The sequence below is a fragment of the Sebastes fasciatus genome, chromosome 3 (genome assembly GCF_043250625.1).
Source record: "Sebastes fasciatus isolate fSebFas1 chromosome 3, fSebFas1.pri, whole genome shotgun sequence".
NCBI classification, from domain to species: domain Eukaryota; kingdom Metazoa; phylum Chordata; class Actinopteri; order Perciformes; family Sebastidae; genus Sebastes; species Sebastes fasciatus.
The window spans coordinates 19,748,872-19,769,357 of NC_133797.1; the positions used below are offsets into that span (position 1 = coordinate 19,748,872).

The 20,486-nt window shown below is 40.4% G+C and overlaps 1 protein-coding gene across 23 annotated transcripts in view; it reads right to left on the reverse strand.

Annotated features, from left to right (window-relative positions):
- Positions 1–20,486, reverse strand: part of lrba (LPS-responsive vesicle trafficking, beach and anchor containing) — a 241,565-nt gene that overhangs the window by 188,955 nt on the left and 32,124 nt on the right. For 15 of the 23 annotated variants that reach the window (XM_074629446.1, XM_074629443.1, XM_074629436.1 and 12 more), the window contains exons 2-17: positions 19,725–19,956; positions 17,380–17,480; positions 15,568–15,663; positions 13,428–13,549; positions 11,993–12,119; positions 11,151–11,270; positions 8,890–9,036; positions 7,353–7,550; positions 5,301–5,434; positions 4,577–4,685; positions 4,031–4,183; positions 2,242–2,410; positions 2,118–2,138; positions 1,841–1,920; positions 818–880; positions 104–201 (exon numbers count right to left, since the gene is read on the reverse strand). In XM_074629446.1, the coding sequence (XP_074485547.1) occupies positions 104–201; positions 818–880; positions 1,841–1,920; positions 2,118–2,138; positions 2,242–2,410; positions 4,031–4,183; positions 4,577–4,685; positions 5,301–5,434; positions 7,353–7,550; positions 8,890–9,036; positions 11,151–11,270; positions 11,993–12,119; positions 13,428–13,549; positions 15,568–15,663; positions 17,380–17,480; positions 19,725–19,956 (1,970 nt within the window). The remainder of the gene's footprint in view (positions 1–103; positions 202–817; positions 881–1,840; positions 1,921–2,117; positions 2,139–2,241; positions 2,411–4,030; positions 4,184–4,576; positions 4,686–5,300; positions 5,435–7,352; positions 7,551–8,889; positions 9,037–11,150; positions 11,271–11,992; positions 12,120–13,427; positions 13,550–15,567; positions 15,664–17,379; positions 17,481–19,724; positions 19,957–20,486) is intronic. The other 8 variants (XM_074629449.1, XM_074629440.1, XM_074629454.1 and 5 more) reach the window with 1 other exon arrangement.

Sequence of the window (20,486 nt, forward strand, 5' to 3'; positions counted from 1 at the left end):
CTGAAGCTCAGACATTTTAAATAATTTGACTATTTTTACTTTCTGCAAAAAAACATACAAAACAATGATTACATCAGCAGATAATATAAACAGTGATGATTACCGAATTCCATTGCGCTGGTCAAAGGCCTGGACCATGGACCCGGGATGTTCAGACATAAGAGCCACCAACAACTGCAGTACATCCATGAGATTGTCATCCTGTGGTACAGAGAAGAAAGGACTTGAGGTTATTGTGGTGTTAACATAGAGCAGTGGGGAAACATACTGCATCTAGCGAAGGTTTCAAAGGGATATCTTAAATTATGAGGAGTTCATAGTCGGCCGTACATGTCAGTAAAAGACAGAAGCAAATATATGTGCATCATTCATTGCTATTTATTCTTGTGATGTTTAATAGTTGCAGCTGTAATGGGAGAAGGAAAGGTAGAAAAAAAAACAGTAGAAATACTGGATTACATCACAAACATCTGAACTAAAGAATTACAATATGTGCTCTATAAAATGAAGGGCTGCTACATGTCGGTGGCTTTTCCAGGCAATGTTGTAATCACCCTTTATTCTTACAAGGTTCACTGCCTTCCTGACTGATCTGACTGATTCATTTGTTATGCATCACTCCACTGTAAACAAAACCACTTCTGTCAGGACCTCTAACTGGCAGACTTGGAAAAATAACAAGAAACAGTGATGCTGCCATTAGCAACGGGGGATTGTTTGCTGTTGCTCTGCATGTCAGACGGCAGGAGGACAAAGTACGGTACAGTAGTGCTATGTTGCCATCTGGTGGTCAGTGCTGCATGAGCAACATGCTTACCTCATGCATGGTAAGGAGGTAGTTGAGGATACTCTGTAGCTCATCTTCCTTCACGCCGTGATCCTAGAATATAATTGCAAAGATAATTTCACAATTGGTGTAAAAACAAACAAGGTTTCACTGTGTTTTACTCCCTAACATAAGACGGTTAAAACATTGTAAAAGCATGGTCAGATATATTACATTTACATCCATTCATTAAAAACTTGCATGTGAAAATTAAAATCTGGTCTTCCAAGATTGCAAATATGTACTTTACACTTTCTAGTTTAAAAAAATGAATTCCTTCCTTTGATAAAAAAAAATCAAGTACTCACATACATTATTAATTATTATTATTATTAACTGCACTACATTATTTAGCAATAGATTCTGTGGATGTAATGAAAGCAAAAGGCTTTAATCACTCAGCTGACATCTACATAGAATTGTGGGTTGTAGGGCTGCCCCCTCTTTGGTCTTAGTCGACTAAGATTTCTTTAGACGATTAGTTGTTTTTTATGCTTTTTTCATGCTGAATGACTTATTTTCAAGAAACGTATGAGCTCATCTCTGGTAAACACAAATTTTAAAGTGGTGCTTTTGTGTGATTCTTTGTGGAGAAACTCAGTTTAACAGATCTGTCGAGTAAATCGTTTGAGTGTTAGTCCACTAAGAATTTCTTTGGTCGACGACAGCCCTCGTGGGTTAACCCAGAGTTGACTACACTTGCTGTTGTATAAAGCGGCAGGTAGTTTGCTCTTAAGTATAGTACATGTTGTTGATGCCATTAACAATCAGACTGCAACTCCACTGCGTACAGAGAGCTGCGTACAGAGAGCACCAGTAACTATATATATATATATATATATATATATATATATATATATATATATATATATAGATAAATAAAACTGCCACTAGTACCACTAGTAAACATAATTTTGGCATTCAAATGTGCCAGATTCCTCAAGTGAGTCAATACAACTCTATTTTGGTTGGGGATTGGGGGGGTGTCGGGGCTTTTTGGCATCGTGAACGTACCTTCATTATGAGCTGCTTGACAAACAACAGCAGAAAAGCTCGCAAAGAAAGGATCTCCTTCTGGTTCGGCCTCGGGCCATCTGAAAACACAAATGGCAAAACAATGGCTGAAAGTACTGTAGCTGATAAATGAGCGTAATACAGAAGGAAATTATAACATGATCAATCAATTTTGTTCTTCTAAAAGCAAAGTTATGCACCACTTGAAGCAATTGCAGTGATAACATGTGTGAGTGTTGGTGCAGTTTATGTTTATAGGTGTGCATGTGAAATCTACCTTTACATGCATGATTCGTGCCTATATTTGAAAGGAGAGTTAGAAGAGGGAACACCATACATCAGCAGTGTGCCATTACAGCATAACATTAGATCATATTTTTGCATTTAGTGTGCATCCTCACCTATGCCTTTGGGCATGACTCCACTGCGGTCCTGGGGGCTGGTAACCCAGTAGTAGTATTTCAGTGTGTGCATGACCTGAAGCACAGTGCCCACCCTGCGAATGGTGTTGTAGATGTTCACTGTGCTGATGAACTCTGTTGCCAGGTAAGTGTAGAGGGTCAGTTGCACCTGCAAAAAGATGAAGCACTCATGAAAACACACGCACGCTTGATAGTTTGAGAGGATTAATCCGGTTTTAGTCTGTCCTAGCTTCTGAGCCTCTAAGGGTTGTAGGCAAGCCACTCTCATTTAAATAGATGTCACTGAATCACAGGTGGAGGGAAAACCTTGAACTCTGAGCTGAACTCTGAAACACTGAAAATAAAATGTAGGGCAAGACCGTACAGAGCAAGAGAGGGTGATGACGACTATGCAATGTAGTAACTGTAGTCCTATATATGAGGGTTGGGGAAAAAATCTATACAATATTGTATCACGATATTTTGCGTGGCAATACTGTATCGATATACAAATGTCAAGTATCTTTCTTTTAATATATAAACTATTAACCTCTTAACAATCCCATGGCTCGCCGGCAGGCCCGGACGCTCTCATGTCTTTCAAAGGTTTCAGCGGGCTCAGTCTTAAAGCTAATAGAATTAACTGAGCTAATCTAGTGAAGATACTGTATCATATGAAACTAGAAAAACCTAGGGAATCCATTAGTACCAACCATGTCATGTTAGCTTCTCGGGAAGAACGCTAAATAACGCTATACACTTGGGTTAAATTTTGGCGAGGAAAAACTAGCATGGCCATTTTCAAAGGGGTCCCTTGACCTCTGATCTCTAGATACGTGAATGAAAATGGGTTCTATGGGTACCAACGAGTCTCCCCTTTACAGACATGCCCACTTTATGATAATGACATGCAGTTTGGGGCAAGTCATTGTCAATTCAGCACACTGACACACTGACAGCTGTTGTTGCCTGTTGGGTTTGCCTTGTTATGGTTTGAGCATATTTTTTATGCTAAATGCAGTACCTGTGAGGGTACAATATTCTGGACAATATTTGTAATTGTTTTGTGTCGTTCATTGATTTCCAATAATAAATATATACATACATTTGCATAAAGCAAGCATATTTGCCCACTCCCATGTAAATAAGAGTATTAAATACTTGACAAATCTCCCTTTAAGGTACATTTTGAACAGATAAAAGATGTAAATATTTGCAATTATTTGAGATTAACTATGGACAATCATTCTATTAATCGCGATTCAATATTTTAATCGATTGACAGCCCTATTTATTATATAAACAATTAACCTCTTAACAATCCGACAGCCCGCTGGCGGGACCAGACTCTTTTCTGTCTCTCAGAGGTTGTATCATGTCATGCTAGCTTGTCGAGAAGAACGCTAAATAACGTTCCAAAGTTACGCAAAATGTTGGCGAGGAAAAACTCTTGACCTCTCACATCGAGATACGTGAATGAAAACTCTGAGATGAACAGAGTGAAAACTGTTTCTTATTAGGTAAAACAGATGTTGACAAACTGCATATTTTGCAGTTGAAAAAACATGAGAAATCGCAATACTCAGCATATCACAACATGTTTAAAATCACAACAAGGTCGTATCTTGACTTAAGTATCGTGATAATATAGTATTGTGGGGCCTCCGGTGATTCCCACCCCTACTAACTACATCTGTATACCTCCATCTTTACAAATGTAACCAGATGCATACGAATGTGCAGCTATGTATCCTGTATGTGTGTATATGTGTGTGTGTATTCCTGTTACCTTGGCAGGGGCATGGATCCAGATGGCAGGGTTGAACAGAATGTGGTCACACAGCTGCTTGAGCAGCAAGATGCCATTCTGCAAGTTGCTAAGGTATCTGGAAAAGGCCAGCACAATGTCCAGGATGGGCCGCGTCACATGCACCTTGGAAGACTGGAGAACAGACAGGGTGGAGACAGAAAGTGCCAGAATAGGAGGTGGGGAAAAGGAGAAGGTGATGTGTCAGTGAGAGAGAAAGCAGAAAGGGGTGAATGAGGTACAACACAGAAAGGGGAGGGAAAGGACACATGATTCAGAGAAAGACGAGGAGGAGCTCCTCTTCTGCCTAACAAGCACACAAGCCAGCTGTGACCTCTAAATACAGCTGAGGGAAAACAAAGTCTGTCTCATATTAAGTGTTGGTGTTGGTGTGTGCCTGTGTTGGTGTGTTTGTGGCGTTAAGGGAATTAAGATCAGCCCACTGGGTTCATTGCGTGCAGCTACTGGTACGGGAGGATGGCTCTTGTGTATTTCTTCGCCAGCTGAGCCAATTTGTGTTTGTCTCACCTTCTCCAAAGAGTAGCCAATGACGAGAAAGCCTTTGCAGGCCAGGACCTGCTCTTGCATAGCCACTGAGTTCTTCAAGAGCTCCATCACAAAGGATAGCAAAGTGCAGCTAAGAGGCCAACAGACAGACAGACAGTGACAAAGAGAGAGAGCGAGAGTTAGACAGTGACAATAATCTATGTAAGCTGCTGACAAAGCCCCGACTGTGAAGGGCATATCCTACATGAAATGTGATTGAATGAGGGTGTCGTGTCCCCATTGTGTTAGGAGGACAGATTCTAGTTAGCATCACCTTGAGGGCAGCGCATACAACAACGCTGCAAATTCATAAGCAAGATGGCCTCACAGCTTTCGGGCTCAGCAGTACATCAAAAGTTGCAAATGTAAAACCTCATTTGAAACGGCTTTTTAAAACTTCCCGTAGGTCTCTTTTTGACCTATCTTGATCTGGAGAACCTCTTTAAAAAATATAATTTCCTTGTGCATACAATCAAAATGAGTTATCTTTTATAGGTTGTAATGCAATAGTCAACTTTGAACACTGTCAGCAGATTGTACCAGTTTACAGCCTTCGAAGTACCGGCCTTAATATTTACACTTAGCCTGTTACATACTATCACAATGGTTCAATGCAAAATATAAAATCCTGATTTAGAGAATGATAAACAAAAATGACATGTTTCATCATTAAAGTGTGTGTGTGTGAGTGTGTATGTGCGTTTACCAGACAGAGGTGTCCAGCTCGTGGCTGGAGGGCTGGCAATAATCCAGCTGTGCAAACAGAGGGAAGAGGACCTGCACGCCGCCGATAGAGTGTATGCCACTCTGGACCGAGTGAGTCACCACGGCCTTCACGTCCTGCCGAAACAAACACACATGATGAGGCCACATTTAACATGTTACAGGGCCAATATTTGCATATGGGTCACACAGATATTTGTTCTGATAATCACAGTTACAGTATGTGCACTAAATTAGCTCCATGTGTTGACATACTTGAAAGTAGTTGCAGTCCCAACCAAACAAATTCTTTATCATACCACTACAGTCTGCTTTTTATTCTAACAGGCACAAACTGTAATGGAGCTTTTAAATCTTTAACCACTAATAAGTATTCTAAACTTAAACCATGGTTTTGCCATTGACATGCTCAGTGTTTGAGGGGGTAAATACAATTCAAGATTTCAATACCGAATGTTTTTTTTTTTTTTGTTGACTTGTGACTTAAACATGTTGGAAACATGGAAAATGAGGAAAAGCTGATTATATTTTCTGTGAGTGCTTTCACAAGCCAATATTTAGTCCGTTTTAATCAAACTCTGGTGCAGTTCATTTGGGTAGTTGTGAACACAGTAATCGTACTCTGGTGCGGACCAAAACAACCGGTCCGAGATGGCTTGCGAGAGGTGGTCTCAGACCATTTCCAAACGAACCAAAACGCAGGCTGCCTGTGTGGGCTTTTGTTGAGATGGACACAGGTAAACGACAGGTTAACATGAGTGGGAGAGGATGGACCTGGACTTCTACAGAAGTCTAATGTTTGCTTGACATCGGGTCCAAAGAGAACATACAGGATGTACTAAATAAAGTCCACAAAAATAGTGACCTTCATAAAGTCATTCAAGATAAACTGGAGGAGAGGGGATTTGTGCGCACAGTAGATCAGTGCCGAGTCAAAGTGAAAAAACTTCGACAGCGATATATCAAAGTCCACAAAGTCCCTGCATAGAAGTGGCAGCTCTCAAGACAAAAAAGATAAATTCACTAATTTTTACATGCAACATTTTTTTTATTTGGTCCACTTTAATTTGTTAACTGTGAAACCGAACCAGACTAAATGGAAAACAAACCAAAGGTATCAATTTCTCTCTGATTCAGACTAGCCAAACAGACTATGGCTTGAGAAAGCACCCTTTTTTTAGTAGTCGGGTGCATCAGCTGGTGTCTGTGTTGTTGTACATTGCGACACCAACAGCGGGTTGGCAAAACATTTTCCTCTGTATAGGATTGGAATTTTTCAGCATAGCATAGCATAGCAGAAAATATAGGTCACATATTCATTCATATTTCACACTGTGTGTGTGTGTGTGTGTGTGTGTGTGCGTGTGTGTGTGTGCGTGTGTGTGTGTGTGTGTGTGTGGTGGAGAAAGCATATGTTGTGTGTGGCAGCAAAAAGCCTCCCTCACAAAGGAAACAAAGCACTTTCTTTGACGAGAGGGCATGAGAGAAAACTCAATTAGTGCTTTTAGTGCTTGAGAAAAGAAAACTCAAAGTGAGTGAAGAAACAGTATTGTGTGTATGTGGTGTGGGGGCGTGTGTATTTGTAAGCAGCATATGGAAAACTTCCACAAAGTTCACCAGCTACTTCTAACAGGAAAAACGCACAACCGCTTGTATGTAGTTCCAAATTAAAGCTCAGTTCCAGAGAAGGCTAATTCCAGAGTTAAAGCACCAGTGTGGCATTTTTTCAGCAGCTGCAGCAATCTGGCGAGCTCAACACATTTGCACCTCCGCCCTAATGAGGCTATTAAAATGAAAAGATGCCAACTGGGCCACTTTCATTATCGCAGGAGGAGGAAATAAAGAGTAAAGAGTGGTACATACGGAACAGTGGGAGGGAAGGAGCAGGCGTACAGGTGGTGAATGAATTTGCACTGGCACTAATGTCTGCATGGTAACTTCAGGTTACATTTAACTATCCTAAATATATCAACTCCAACTCCAAGGGCTATCAATGGCTATAGAAGCAAAATGTTACATTGAAAGGCATAATTACCTGCAGCATGAGTGCGTGGGGTGAGTGGACGAAAACGGAGGTGTTGTCCTTGGGGGAGGACTCAAGGCAGAGCTGGGCATCTGTGGCGCGGGGGTTATAGGCGAAGGCGATACTAGCGGACAGCTTGCCATCGTACAGTAAGGTCTTATGATGCTCCGCAAACAGCAAGTCACTCTCCGCCTTGTACTTGAATGTGCCCTGAGGAGAAGGAAGTAGAAGGAGGAAGGGGAAGACATTTAGTGGACGAGAGCAAAATACAGCCATTACACATTAAAGGGATAAACAAACTAATATCTTTTTTTCAAATTCTGCTACAAGTGTCTAAACTTTGTCAAGACTAAACAAAAGTAAAGCGCCAAATACTGAACTTTGCTGCAAATATGTTGCAGCGAAAAAAGTTATCTGTTCAAAAAAAGCTTTCTTTGTTTATTGATTTATGTGCCCCTCTTGAGTGTTGTTTAATGAACAGTTCATTTGAACTACTTTATAAAATCATTGGACATCCCTGGACTGTGACAATGTTTCCATCACACTGATTATGGGCACTGGAGGTACAGCTGAATATCTGGGCATGCATGGACAATCATTTGCTACTCTGGCAACCTTTTTTCATCTTGTTTTGTATGTTTATTGCATGTTAGTGGATGTGTCGGTGTGAGGGCCTGTGTGTAGTTGTCTATTGTTTGTGTATTTGCATATACTTCCTCTAAAAGTTCAAAAGAAAAAAATTTAACCGTCCGTTTAAAATATTATGCTTATGTTTGGAGGCCTTTACACACTGGGGGCGTGACGAATAAACAACACGAAAATGCGAATGTCTAGGGCTTTTATTGTGAAAGAACGGAGGAGTGGATCTGGTCTGCGCTACCTTTGTCAAGGTTGAAAGGAGTAATAAAGTTTGCTGCCTTGGTTCAGACTACAGAGCCTCTGTGCTGTTGTTTGGAAATATAGGCGTAACTCAAACAGTTCCGCACAACGTGATTGGTTGATGCCTTTCGGTGCGAAAGCTCAGAAAATCGCCCTCTTTACACGCTTTTTTGGCGTGTAATATCGCATTTCAAAGTGCAATATCAAAGTGTTAAAGTACTCATGACAAAATCAACAGTTAAAAAAAATATATATTGACGTGAGAAAACAAAACACTGCCGGCGTGTAACGGCCTTAATGTATGACTTTCCATTTGTTGTTGCCCTTAAACAACTGCAAACATGGCAGAGCATCTATTGTCAAGTTGTTTTTATGTCATCTCACTTTGTTGTCTCCTCTTGCAGAGGAGAATATCATGGACTGAACCAGGTAAATCAAATGCAAGTAATTTATAGTCAGGTGTAACATGACAGCTGATCAACATTTCTCATTAGACAACGGAAAGCTTATCCAACCATGTTAAATTATCCTCTTTACGTTTTAGAATGCTCCGCCGAACATTACAGATTTCAGCTTTGCATTATAGTGCATCATTTGACTGTGTACGTTGTTATATGTCTCTGTTAAATGTTTCTATCTCACAGACATCTCAAGTTTTATAGCTTCCAACCTGGTAACCCGGTCCCAGCTGATAGATAGCCAGGATCTGAGCAGCGCTGAGAGCCTCTCCAAACAGGTATACGGCCCCCATCTGTCCGCAGAACACACGGTTGGCATCTGCTGTCTCAGACGATCCCAGGAAACACTTGTCAAACGTCTGCAGCAGGAAGGATGTTGGAGGTAGGAAGAAAACACAGAAATAAACAATTAAAGATGAAAGGAGTTAGGGTGGAGGGAAGGAAATAAGGAATTAAGACAGGAAGGAAGGATAAAAAAGAACCAAAATAGCCAGAAAGAACAGAGGGAAAAGGCATATTCATTGTTAACACTTGCTATAATTGGCAACACAGCCTCAGACTATAAGGATACTGTGGCTAATGTGATAATGTTCCATCTTCCTCTGGTCATGGTCAGAGAGGCAGAGGCAGAAGTGTTGAGAATGATGAGGCCACATCTCAATCAAGATGCTAATTTGCTTTTGGACATAGTGACACATCCAGAGGATTAAACTACACTGTGGAGGCGTTTTCATTCCTAACTAAATTTGATTTAAGAATCTCATAACTCAGCATGACAGAAAGCAATCCTGGTGACTGTGACAGAGTTCATATGGTGATGTGTGAGAGGAGCAGCGTGTGTATATGTACTCATTTTCCACTGTGCTATCCCTGCTAAAAGATGAAAAGAACGGTTTCACCCCCAAGCCCTCTGAAAGCAAAGACCGAGATTAGATATATCTGTGAGCGAAGTTTGCTTTTCTGTTTTTGGTACGTGGTCCTGCAGCAATATCTGGTTCTGAAATTGATATTTTACAGAAAATCTGTTACGTGCAGCGACGTGCCCAACGCTGATGTAGCAGCAGGTGGAATTGTAAATATTTAATCTTGCCAGAGGTTTTATGCAGTAATATTTGTGGTTTGCAAGTACACACAAAACACACTCATTCGTAGAAATGGCCAACATAAAGGAATAGTTCGGTGTTGGGAAATATGCTTATTCACTTTTTTGCCAAGTGTTAGATGAGAAGAACGATACCACTGTTGTGTCCGTATGGCAAATATGAAGCTATGGTTAGCAGTCAGTTAGCTTAGCTTAGCATTAAGCCTGGAAACAGGTGGAACCAGCTAACAAAATCTGACTACAAGCCCCTTTAATGCTCAGTAATTAACACGTCAAATCTTGCTTGGTTAACCCTCTGAGACCTTCGACAACACTCCAAAGTTTAGCTAAATTTTGGAGAGGAAAAAGTGGCATGGCCATTTTTAAAGGGGTCCTTTGACCTCTGACCTCAAGATATGTGAATGAAAATGATTAAAAATGGCTTCTATGGGTACCTTACAATTACTTGTACTTTACAACTACAAACTAGAGACTTAGGGCATTCAGAGGCTGTATGGCTTTCTTCGGTAGATTTATAATAAGGTTGAAAAATGCCGAAAAATGCAATTCTTGCAGAAAACTCAAAATGTCAAAAGTTTTTTATACCAAATCACAGCATGACTTTTTCTATGGTGTTCCTCGAGGTCTTGGTGTGTTAATGTGGTATTTTGGAGGGAGTATTGATCATTTTTATCAATTCTCAAGTAGTAAAAAATGGTTAAATTGAGCTTCAAATCTGTGTAACAAATGGTATCAACCCAAAAATTAATGCAACAACTTATGAGACATAATAGAGAACGGGAATGGAAATCATATACTTCCATCATAAACTCCTAAACCCTTATACACTTTCAAAATGTATTTTAATTAATTACTTCAATCATGTTTATTTCTGATTGATGACTAAAACAACTTGACACAGTGCTGAGCTGCATCTCAAATCAATCTTTACTGTAGGTTCCCAGCTTTCAGATGATGTACACCACTTCTATGTGATATCTACTGTTGACCTGCTTTCTCCACCTAAAGACCCCCTGTACCCCTCTAAAAAAGACTAAAACGGGCCTAAGTGAGTATCTTAGGGTTAATCAATACAATAATGAATGAGTAAAAGCAACACAAAGTTGTAATTTTAAGGGGGGTAAGTGCCAGACTATTTCTTGCCTTGGTGCAGTGACTTCTGCTGTTTCCACTCATTATGCTACTAAGCTAACGGGCTGAATCTTAATATTTACCATACAGACATGGGAGTGGTATCAACTTTCTCATCAAACTCTCGGCAATAAAAGCAAATAAGCCTAATAGTCCAAAATGTCAAACTATTCCTTTAACCAATTATCCACTGGATGATGTGCAAACAAGAAAAACAAAAATCAAATTGCTACTACTTACGTCACTGGTGTTGACAAACCAGGCGATGTCTCCAAAGGAAGCCAGTTCCCCGTTCACATAGCAGCTAATTTCACTGTTTTTCCAGCGGTTGTAGACGTGAACGAGAGTCACCATGTACCACTGCAACAACAAAAAGAAGAAGCAGACTCTAACAATGGAAAACTGTTACTGTATATCTGGAGTATCAATCACACACAACAACATATCAACAAATCAGCATGTGGTGAGAATCATCTAGCATATTCAATTGGCCTGCTTCCATCATGTCCCCTCAAGCTACGATCCCACCTACTTAGATTCCCCGTTTCCTCCTCAGCCAGTGAAATAGGTTACTGATGTTACCACAGCAAAATGGGTTATTATGGTTTCTCCCGGACATGAAACAAGGCATTAAAAATAGAGTGAGAAATCAACTGAAATGAGTTCTGGGCCCTCGTGAGGTTTATTGAGGTAAGGTGGTGCCTTCATGCCCAGGGGAAGGAGGAGGATGTTTCAAATTGTCCACAGGCAACAGGATCTCTCTGACTGCAATGGTCTTCAGTGTGTGTTGTGCCCGGGAGGGACTGGGAGTATTGGATAATCCTTCTCTCCTGTCGCCCTCATTCCTCCTCCTTCTAGTTTTGCTTCTCCCCAGAGTCAGGTAAGATGTGACAGTTATTTCTTACAGCACGGTCTAGATTTACTGTGTGCGTGCATGTGATTGATTATGTGTGTGCAGACATCTGTGATCTATCTACGGAGACATTTCCAGGATTTGTCTTCTCATGTGCGTGAATATTTGGTTGGCCTGGGTCACCAAACCAGTGCCTGTACTCTGCTTCGTTTTTTGTTGTTGTTCGTACCTTCTGGGGTTTGAAGTCGTACTTTACACAGTGCTGGAATCCTTTCCCCTTGGATTTTAATGAGGTCACTATCAAACAGCCACCCACAAAGTGTGCAGAGTAACCCATGCCTTTACTGGTGCGGAAACTGAAAAGGAATTAAAGGGAAAAATACAAACACACAGCTTTAGTGAGGCTGACGACATTCAAGGGCAACATGGGTTATAGTGTCCAATATCATATAAACACTTTAATGGGTCTCTAAAGGATAAAGATAGCAAACATCATTTCTCAACTTCACAGACTCTTCCCATCATTCTACGTGTCCCGGCGAGATGGGCCCCTGCGTGTGATTTAGTGAATTAATCTCTTTTTAAAAAGGGCACGGGGCTGAAGAGGAGCTTTTATTACAGATTCTCTCAAGCAGCTCGTTGGCCATCCAGCTTGGTTATCACTTTCACAGAAGCCCAAACAGATCCCTGTTGTATAAATTAGAATTTTGACAGAAATTAATTATTGGTTCAAAAGAAGATCAGCCAACCCTCGGCTCCTCAGAGAGGACGCAAAGGATGAGGAAACGGGAAAGATGGAGGGAGAGGCACAGACGTTTTTCATCTGTGAGGCTGGAGGAGGCTGCACTTCTGCAGCATGTTTTGGGGATATATTCGGTTATACTGGAGACATGTATACATATGTTCACACTAGGGCTGTCAAAGTTAACGCGATAATAACGCGTTAACGCAAATTAGTTTTAACGCCACTAATTTCTTTAACGCAATCAATCTTTCGGAGGTTGTAGCGGGCTCAGTTTTAAAGCTAGAGTGAAGATACTGGCATCATATGAAACTAGAAAAACGATGAAGGTTAAATAACGCTCCAAACTTACGCTAAATTTTGGCAAAGAAAAACTGTCATGGCCATTTTCAAAGGAGTCCCTTGACCTCTTACCTCCAGATATGTGAATGAAAATGGGTTCTGTGGGTACCCACGAGTCTCCCCTTTACAGACATGCCCACTTTATGATAATCACATTCAGTTTGGGGCAAGTCATAGTCAAGTCAGCACACTGACACACTGACAGCTGTTGTTGCCTGTTGGGCTGCAGTTTGCCATGTTATGATTTGAGTATATTTTTTTATGCTAAATGCAGTACCTGTGAGGGTTTCTGGACAATATTTGTCATTGTTTTGTGTTTTTTGATTTTGCATAATAAATATATACATAAATTTGCATAAAGCAGCATATTTGACGACTCCCATGTTACTTGATACAATACTTGACAAATCTCCCTTTAAGGTACATTTCATGCAATTCCCCTCTCTGTGTTATTTACACTACAAACGTCCGCTACTTCCTTGAGCCATTTCTGCTTTCTATATACAGTATGTTCAAACAAAATTAAACATTTAAATGTCAAACAAAGGTTTCCTGGTCAAAGAATGGTATTGTTACCTACCAGTACAGGTAAGGCTTGTCTTTGTCTACATTGATGTTGTTGAGAGGATCCATGCGGAGCCACGTGTGGAATGTGAACCCACTCTGGTACGGCCATTTTGCTATAGGAGGCAGGGCTATAGCCTGTTGGGAAATAAATAACAGAAGAAAACAGGACATTTCAATGAGTTGTGGGTCCTGGCCATCTGTGGAATTAAAGGAACCACTGAGCATTTTAAAATGAACAAAAAGTATTTGGGAAAAGAACATGCCCCCCTGGAGAAAACTTTGAAAACTATTTCTCTAAATAAGGTTTTTGTGTGTGTTTGCATGTGTGTAGCAGGAAGATGAAGGCACATGTGCTCTTTTCAAATACGCTGGCTGACAAACACATGCAAGCAGTAATAGAGTTCAGATCAACCAAATCAGAGTCCAATCCACATGGCAGACCTTTACATTTCTACATGTACTGTAAAAGCACTGTCACCATGGCAATGTAGGGTTGTATATAGAAGATAGCAACCACATACAGTATGTAAAGGGCCTGACATAGACTAAAGCAACATTCAGTGGTGCACACATTTACACAGCTTCCTGTACGATGCATATTTGATGCAATGAAAGGTTCATTAATATTAATGCTACAATAGTCAGTTTGTTCTTTACTCCTACAGATAAATCCTGAAGACATTAAATAGATTAGTAGTTTGTCTTAAAGAGGACATAATATGCTCATTTTCAGGTGTTTTGGGTTTCTACTAGAACATGTTTACCAGCTTTAAAGTTCTAAACATTTGATTTTCTCATCCTGGGGCTGTGCTGCAGCACCTCTTTCTGAAATGATCTGTTTCAGCTCACTTGGCCCCTTGTTGTGATTGGTTAACCAAACCAAACTCTTTGGACTCCACTACAGCTCCGCTCTAACTAGTTTTGTTTGAGGGCGAGCCAAACTAGCCGCTAGGCAGGTATTATGCAAATGTGTTACTTGGTGACCACGTTACGGAAGAAAAGGCGGGACTTCATCCAGGCGTTTCAGGCAGTTCAGGAGCAGAGTAACTCCCTTTGACGTGGACTTTGGGCTTTGTAACTCTGCAGACGTTTTACATGCACAAAAAAAACTATATATCACACTAAAGGAAAGAGAAATAGCACAAAGGCAGGTCCTCTTTAATTACTATTACTGTTTAGCATTAATGACTGCTCAAAGAGTAGTTGTGCTGTATTAAAGTCTGAGAGGATCCTCCTGAATAAACATACTGCCATGCCACGTCATACCCTGCGACAGGAAAAGGAAAAAACAACAGTACAGCTTTCTACATATGTGATGAACGATGCAGGCAAGAGCAAAACAATGCATTTGTAAAGTACTAGTGCAGTGAACACTAACACTGGAGAGTGATTTAACATTGTAATTTAAACAAATTAACAATGTTTGATATTTAAATGCGTTTTCTTGAAGCAACTCTTTGTTAATGTCTGATTCTTTTATGTGTAATTTATTGTGTTACGTTCAATGAGTGTACCAAGGGTATTTTGCCATTTGCCCTTCTCCAATCAAAGCCTAATATAGGTTGTTTGGTACTTAAATGCACACATTATGCATCTACAGAAGGACAAGAAAAAGACACAGTCTGTGTGTGCAGTCTGATTTTCCATGTTACTAATGCAAAAGAACACGTCAGAGGGTTTTGAATAAACTAATATGCAGGCATTTGAATAGTCCAAAGCTGAATATTCAACAGCCACAACATGATGCATTTGTAGATACAACATTTCAGCAAGAGTAAAATAGCCATTGAGGCTTGAGAAGAGTCTGAGTTGTAATGGCACACTAGAAAATATCTAAAGCTAACAATTAGAGAAAAATTGCATGGGTCAGTGAATGGCTGGCTCACAGGAAATCAGCTTGGAAAGCACTTACTATAAAAGGATTCAGGAGAGATCATCATGTAATATATGAAATCCTCTCTTTCTCCCTCTCATTACTCTATAATAGAGTCTTTTTTATTATATATTTATATTTATCTAGCGGGAAATCTTGCTGCTCATGTAATGGAACAGTAAATTCACACCAGTCAGCTCATCATCTATGTGCAAACACACTTAAAGGAGATGCCTTTTCATTCTGTGGTGCAGTGTTTGACATTACGTAGTATACTCACAGCTGCATTTTTCCCTGGAAAGCTGAAGAATGAGTCAGGGCCGTTCCTGTGAGCCATGTACTTCAGAACTGACAGAAGCTTCACTGCATGACGAGGCTGAGGAACGAATACAAAAACACACAAGGATCAATTTCAGACAACAGATAGTGTTGATGTCCAAACAGACACACCCATGCACATAAAAGCATATGAATCCTAGTTACACACTTACGTACTTTCTCCATGGGCTACAGAACTTCATGCTGCAATATATGTATAGTAAATTCATAATTTATCATGCAGCATGAACACAAATTAGAAGAAAGTTACTTGCTAGATTTAAAGAAAAATGGTTGAAAGATATATTGTTAAAACCAAAATTACGAACATATATTCAAATCAAGCACAATTAAGACACTGAATCTTATGTTCTAGCAAACTTATCAAGGAGTCAAAGGTCTTTAGTTGCAGAGTTGAGAACTGTAATCCTTCCTCTGACCCTTGAAGTTGGCAGATTTAAAAACATCCAGGAGGACGAAACAGGTTGTGTGAATTATGCGAATTAGGTGAAGTTGAATATTAATTAAATTTTTCCTTTTTTATTGTCCATACTATGATGAGTTAAGAATACCTGTTTTAAATGAAGTATCTGTTCAAAATCCAGAAATGTTTTGGTGCACTGATGATGACAGAATTTAATTTTAATGCTTATAAGTTTGCTTCTTGGAAAAAATGACAGGATGGTTTATTTGTTTAGTATTATTAATAATTTATGCTGCTACTCTGGTTTCTGCATATTTCTTTTCTTTATTTTCTAAATAATGGTGTCTTGTAAGCCCGTTTGGGCTGGGCATATTATTTTTGTATGACACAATAATAATAAAAATTCAAATGCTGTTTATGCAGGCAGCCACAAATGATTAAAAGCAAGTACAGCTTTTGGTTCTGCTTGTTCTAAATTTACCTCTTAAGACTCATCAGACTTTGACATCCAGGGAGATTTACTAAACAGCACACTCAGAATACAGTATCTTCATTTACTTCACTGGTTTTGGGTACACGTATTGTGCACTGCAAAATACACTTATCACAATATGTCGCTCTAACACAGAGAAGTCAGATATTGGAGCTGGATCAGTGTGAGTGATAAAAATCTGATATGTTTTTTACGATGTTCAACAAGGTTGTGGTTTATAGTGTCGAGTACCAGAGTAGTTAAAGTTCTGCACTCATCCCATCCATCCGACCTGTCTCCCCTGATATTTCACAAAATAACAAAATTAGGAGGAGCGGTGGCGAGAGCTGTTTGAAAGTGGGAGAGTGAGGTGAAATTTAGAAGCATAAAAGCAACTTGCCCTATTTCCTTGACAACTTGATTAGTGTCAGTGATCGATGTGTTACTTTCCTTCTCTTCATCTATCTCTCCCTCTGTGCCACTGGTCCTGCCTGGATGCAGGAACTTATCTTCTGTACACATATCGTACATCTTGAGTTCAATGTGGCTATTCTCTTAAGGCACACACACTAACACACACAACAGCTCAGGCAGTCTATTTTAGAAAACTAATGTCCTTCAACAGCTACGTCTTTTGACATTATGCTAAATATTGTCTGAACTCAAATTCAGAGCTTTATTGGTAACCTCATGAACTAGTGCTGCTCTGGATCCAAGACCGCTGCAGAGTAGTAGTAGTTTGATTTCACATGATTTATCTAGTCTCTGTGACGAGGACGTTGGCCTGTGGGATGGCAGCAGTTGAAGTGTTGCTAGCGCATTCCTCATGCTGGTCCCAGACGACCAAGACAGATCACCGTGGCATGACTCTGACTCACCCACTGGCCTTTCTCCCCCTGCAGTTTGCTGAAGAAAAGCTTCAGCTCTTTTACTGTGATGCTGTAGCTGGCGAGCACGCCCAACATGTCCACCAGTAGGTCTGCAAGACACAAACACACACACAGAAAGGGGTTAAACATGGCGTGTTAAAACAGAAAGATAGACAATAATTTACTCTAAAGGTGAGACGAAGTGAGTGTAGTTTGCTAAACTCACAATTATTACAATCTTTCCTGGCATTTTGATCATCTAAATATTACAGTGAAGCCACAGCTACGAGAAGCTAAGCAGCTAAGACGTATTTAAAAGAAAAGTAAGGTGAGCAAAACCCAAGTTAAAAACAAAACATGAGACTTAAACAGAGAGGACACTCTGGGAGTCCCAGCTACTGTGCAGCCTCTTTCATTAGTTATTACTGACTAATGGTATGACGACACATCTATGACTAGCGGGTACACACACACACAACCCTTGGTTTAAACCTCGGAATATGATGATGAGTGGCAGTTATGTCTGGCAGGTCTTTTACCATGTTAAGTCTTAGTACTGGTACTGTTCAGCTCTGTCCTACACAACTAGTATTTCAGTGCAGCCCATGTAAAGAGAGGATGAGACAGTCTTCAAATCTACTGTAAGAGCAACAAAAAATAAGGTAAAACTTGAGGCGGCCTAGTGGCCTAGTTTAAGACATCTGAGGACCTTTGTTTCAAGTCATTCCTCATATTTCTCTCCATTTCCTGTCAACTTTCTACTGTCAATACAAGTTATAAAATGCACAAAAATAAACAGTAATAAACTTAAAGGGATAGTTTGGGTGTTTTGAAGTGGGGTTGTAAGAGGTACTCTATAGTGCGTGTATTACCTACATTAGATGACAGTCAGCACGCCCCCAGTTTGGAGAAGCAGATAGGAATTACCACACGGAAGCAAAGTAATGTACTGCTGTGGACGGGGCCGGCAGCAAAACATATTTTAGCCACCTAAAAAACAGGCCGACCTAAAAAACAATGAATATCAGTTTAAGTGTACACTATATTTAGAATATTTTCAACGCTTTACCTTGCCATCAGACATCCCTTTCCGATAAGGAACTGAAGCCGTTGTATCCATCTTTGCTCTCGCCAAAGCCACCAGACTCCATTGAAAAAAAACAACATCATTTTACATCACAGAACACAAACGTTTTTGGTCTACCGCTCGGTTAGTTTGTTTGTGCTACTGTGTGACTTTGGTGAATCTGAACTAACCAAAGTCACACCATAACACAAATAAAGTAACCGATGGATGCAGCGGTAGACCACCAACTCCCGTGTTCTGCAAGATAAAATTACTTTTTTTTTTTTTTCCAATGGAGTCTTGTTGCTTTTGCAAGAGTACAGATAACAGCTTCAGTTCCCCGTCGGAAACTATGTAGCTGTCTCACGGCAAGGTTCACCGGCAAAAATATTCTAAATACAATATAGCGTACACTTAAACTGATATTGATTTTTTAGGTGGGTCTTTCTTTTAGGTGGCTAAAATGTGTTTTGCTGCCAGGCCCGTCCACAGCAGTACATTTCCGTGCAGTAACTTCCTGTCTGTTTCTCCAAACTGGAGGCGTGCCGACCATCTTCTCCTGTAGATAATACACTGACTATGGATAAATACCTCATACAACCCCACTTCATAACAACCGTATTATCTCTTTAAAGCTTAATATAAGATGCATTTTAAGTTGTAAATGTCAATCAATAAATAAGGTGCATTATCTCTATGAGACAATTCTTAGAGAAGATAGGACACAGCATTAGTACTGTGGTGAATATTACTACAGTATAACCATTACTTTCAGCTGCCCAGTTACTGTTGGGCTATATCACCCCTGCTTGGCTGCACAAACCCTCTAGGCCAGCACTGTTCTAGCCGGCAAAAGTTCACTGAGCCGAACACTGTAGGATTAATTCGGACTAATTTGCAGATGGGCAACAGACTAGACTGAGACTCTGGGGAGACCGTACAGGATGATTGTGTCCACTTTCACTGCAATACATCACAGTGTATGCAACAATCGAGGATGAAGCCATGAGGTTATTGTGTACAAAAAAGAGTGGATACGAAAGTTAAGAAGTGTTTCTTTGCTTGTAATACTCCATTGATTCCTGAAGTTGGAGTTCATCTTTTTGCTCGCTCACCAACAAAAAAACCTCTTGTAGTGTCTTGTCTTGGTCAAGCACAGTTCAGCAGAAACCAAAAGACAATAAATGGCTTCAGATGAGTTGATTATATTGCGATAACATAATAGAAAACAGATGGAAAGAAAACAAAGAGAACACTTTTCCCCCCACTAGGTGCCGTTCTTAAGTACCTGCGATCATGCTGTCGGTGGTGGATATGCGCTGCAGCACCAGCTGGATGAGCCCCACATCAGTGCACGCCTGCAGGTTGCGGACGCTCTTCTTGAGGATTGCGGTGAAGATGCTCCAGACCTCGGCCTGACAGGTGGGCTCACATTTGTCCAACAGCTCCACCATGCACACGATGCTCTCGGGTTCTTGGATGATGAAGTTCATCTCAAGGTCAAACTGGCCGCCGACCAGCTGGAGGAGGGATACGAAGAGAGAGGTGAGGAAGGGATGAGAGAGAGAGTGTTTCAGTCAGTCATTAGCCGTGTTTCCATTCAATTGTCAAGCGAATTTTAAGCGAACTTTTGAAATGTCGCAAAAAAAAGAATTAAGCGCGTTTCCATCAGCTGGTTTGGAGAGAATAAACTCTGTTACAACGTAGTTTGGTCAGAAGTTGGCGCTACAGGCTACGCATGGCTATAATACGTCAGTAAACAGATCTTAGAAGAAGTAGAGGTTGCGAACCAGAAACAAACCAAGTCAGCGCTGTCATCTAATCATCTACGAGAGAAAAATGGAGAGAGGTCTTCTTTTAATCGTTATCTCATGTCAGCTAGTATTGGCCATGTTTCATGCTGTCCGGAGACTAAGACAAGCGTGCGTTATGGGAATAATCAAGAAGATGCTGACAGCGTAAACAGCCGATCAGTCATGCAAGTTAAATATTCGCTACGTCAGAATTTACTTGGTAAAGGCGTTTCCATAATCCATTTAGCGCATCAACT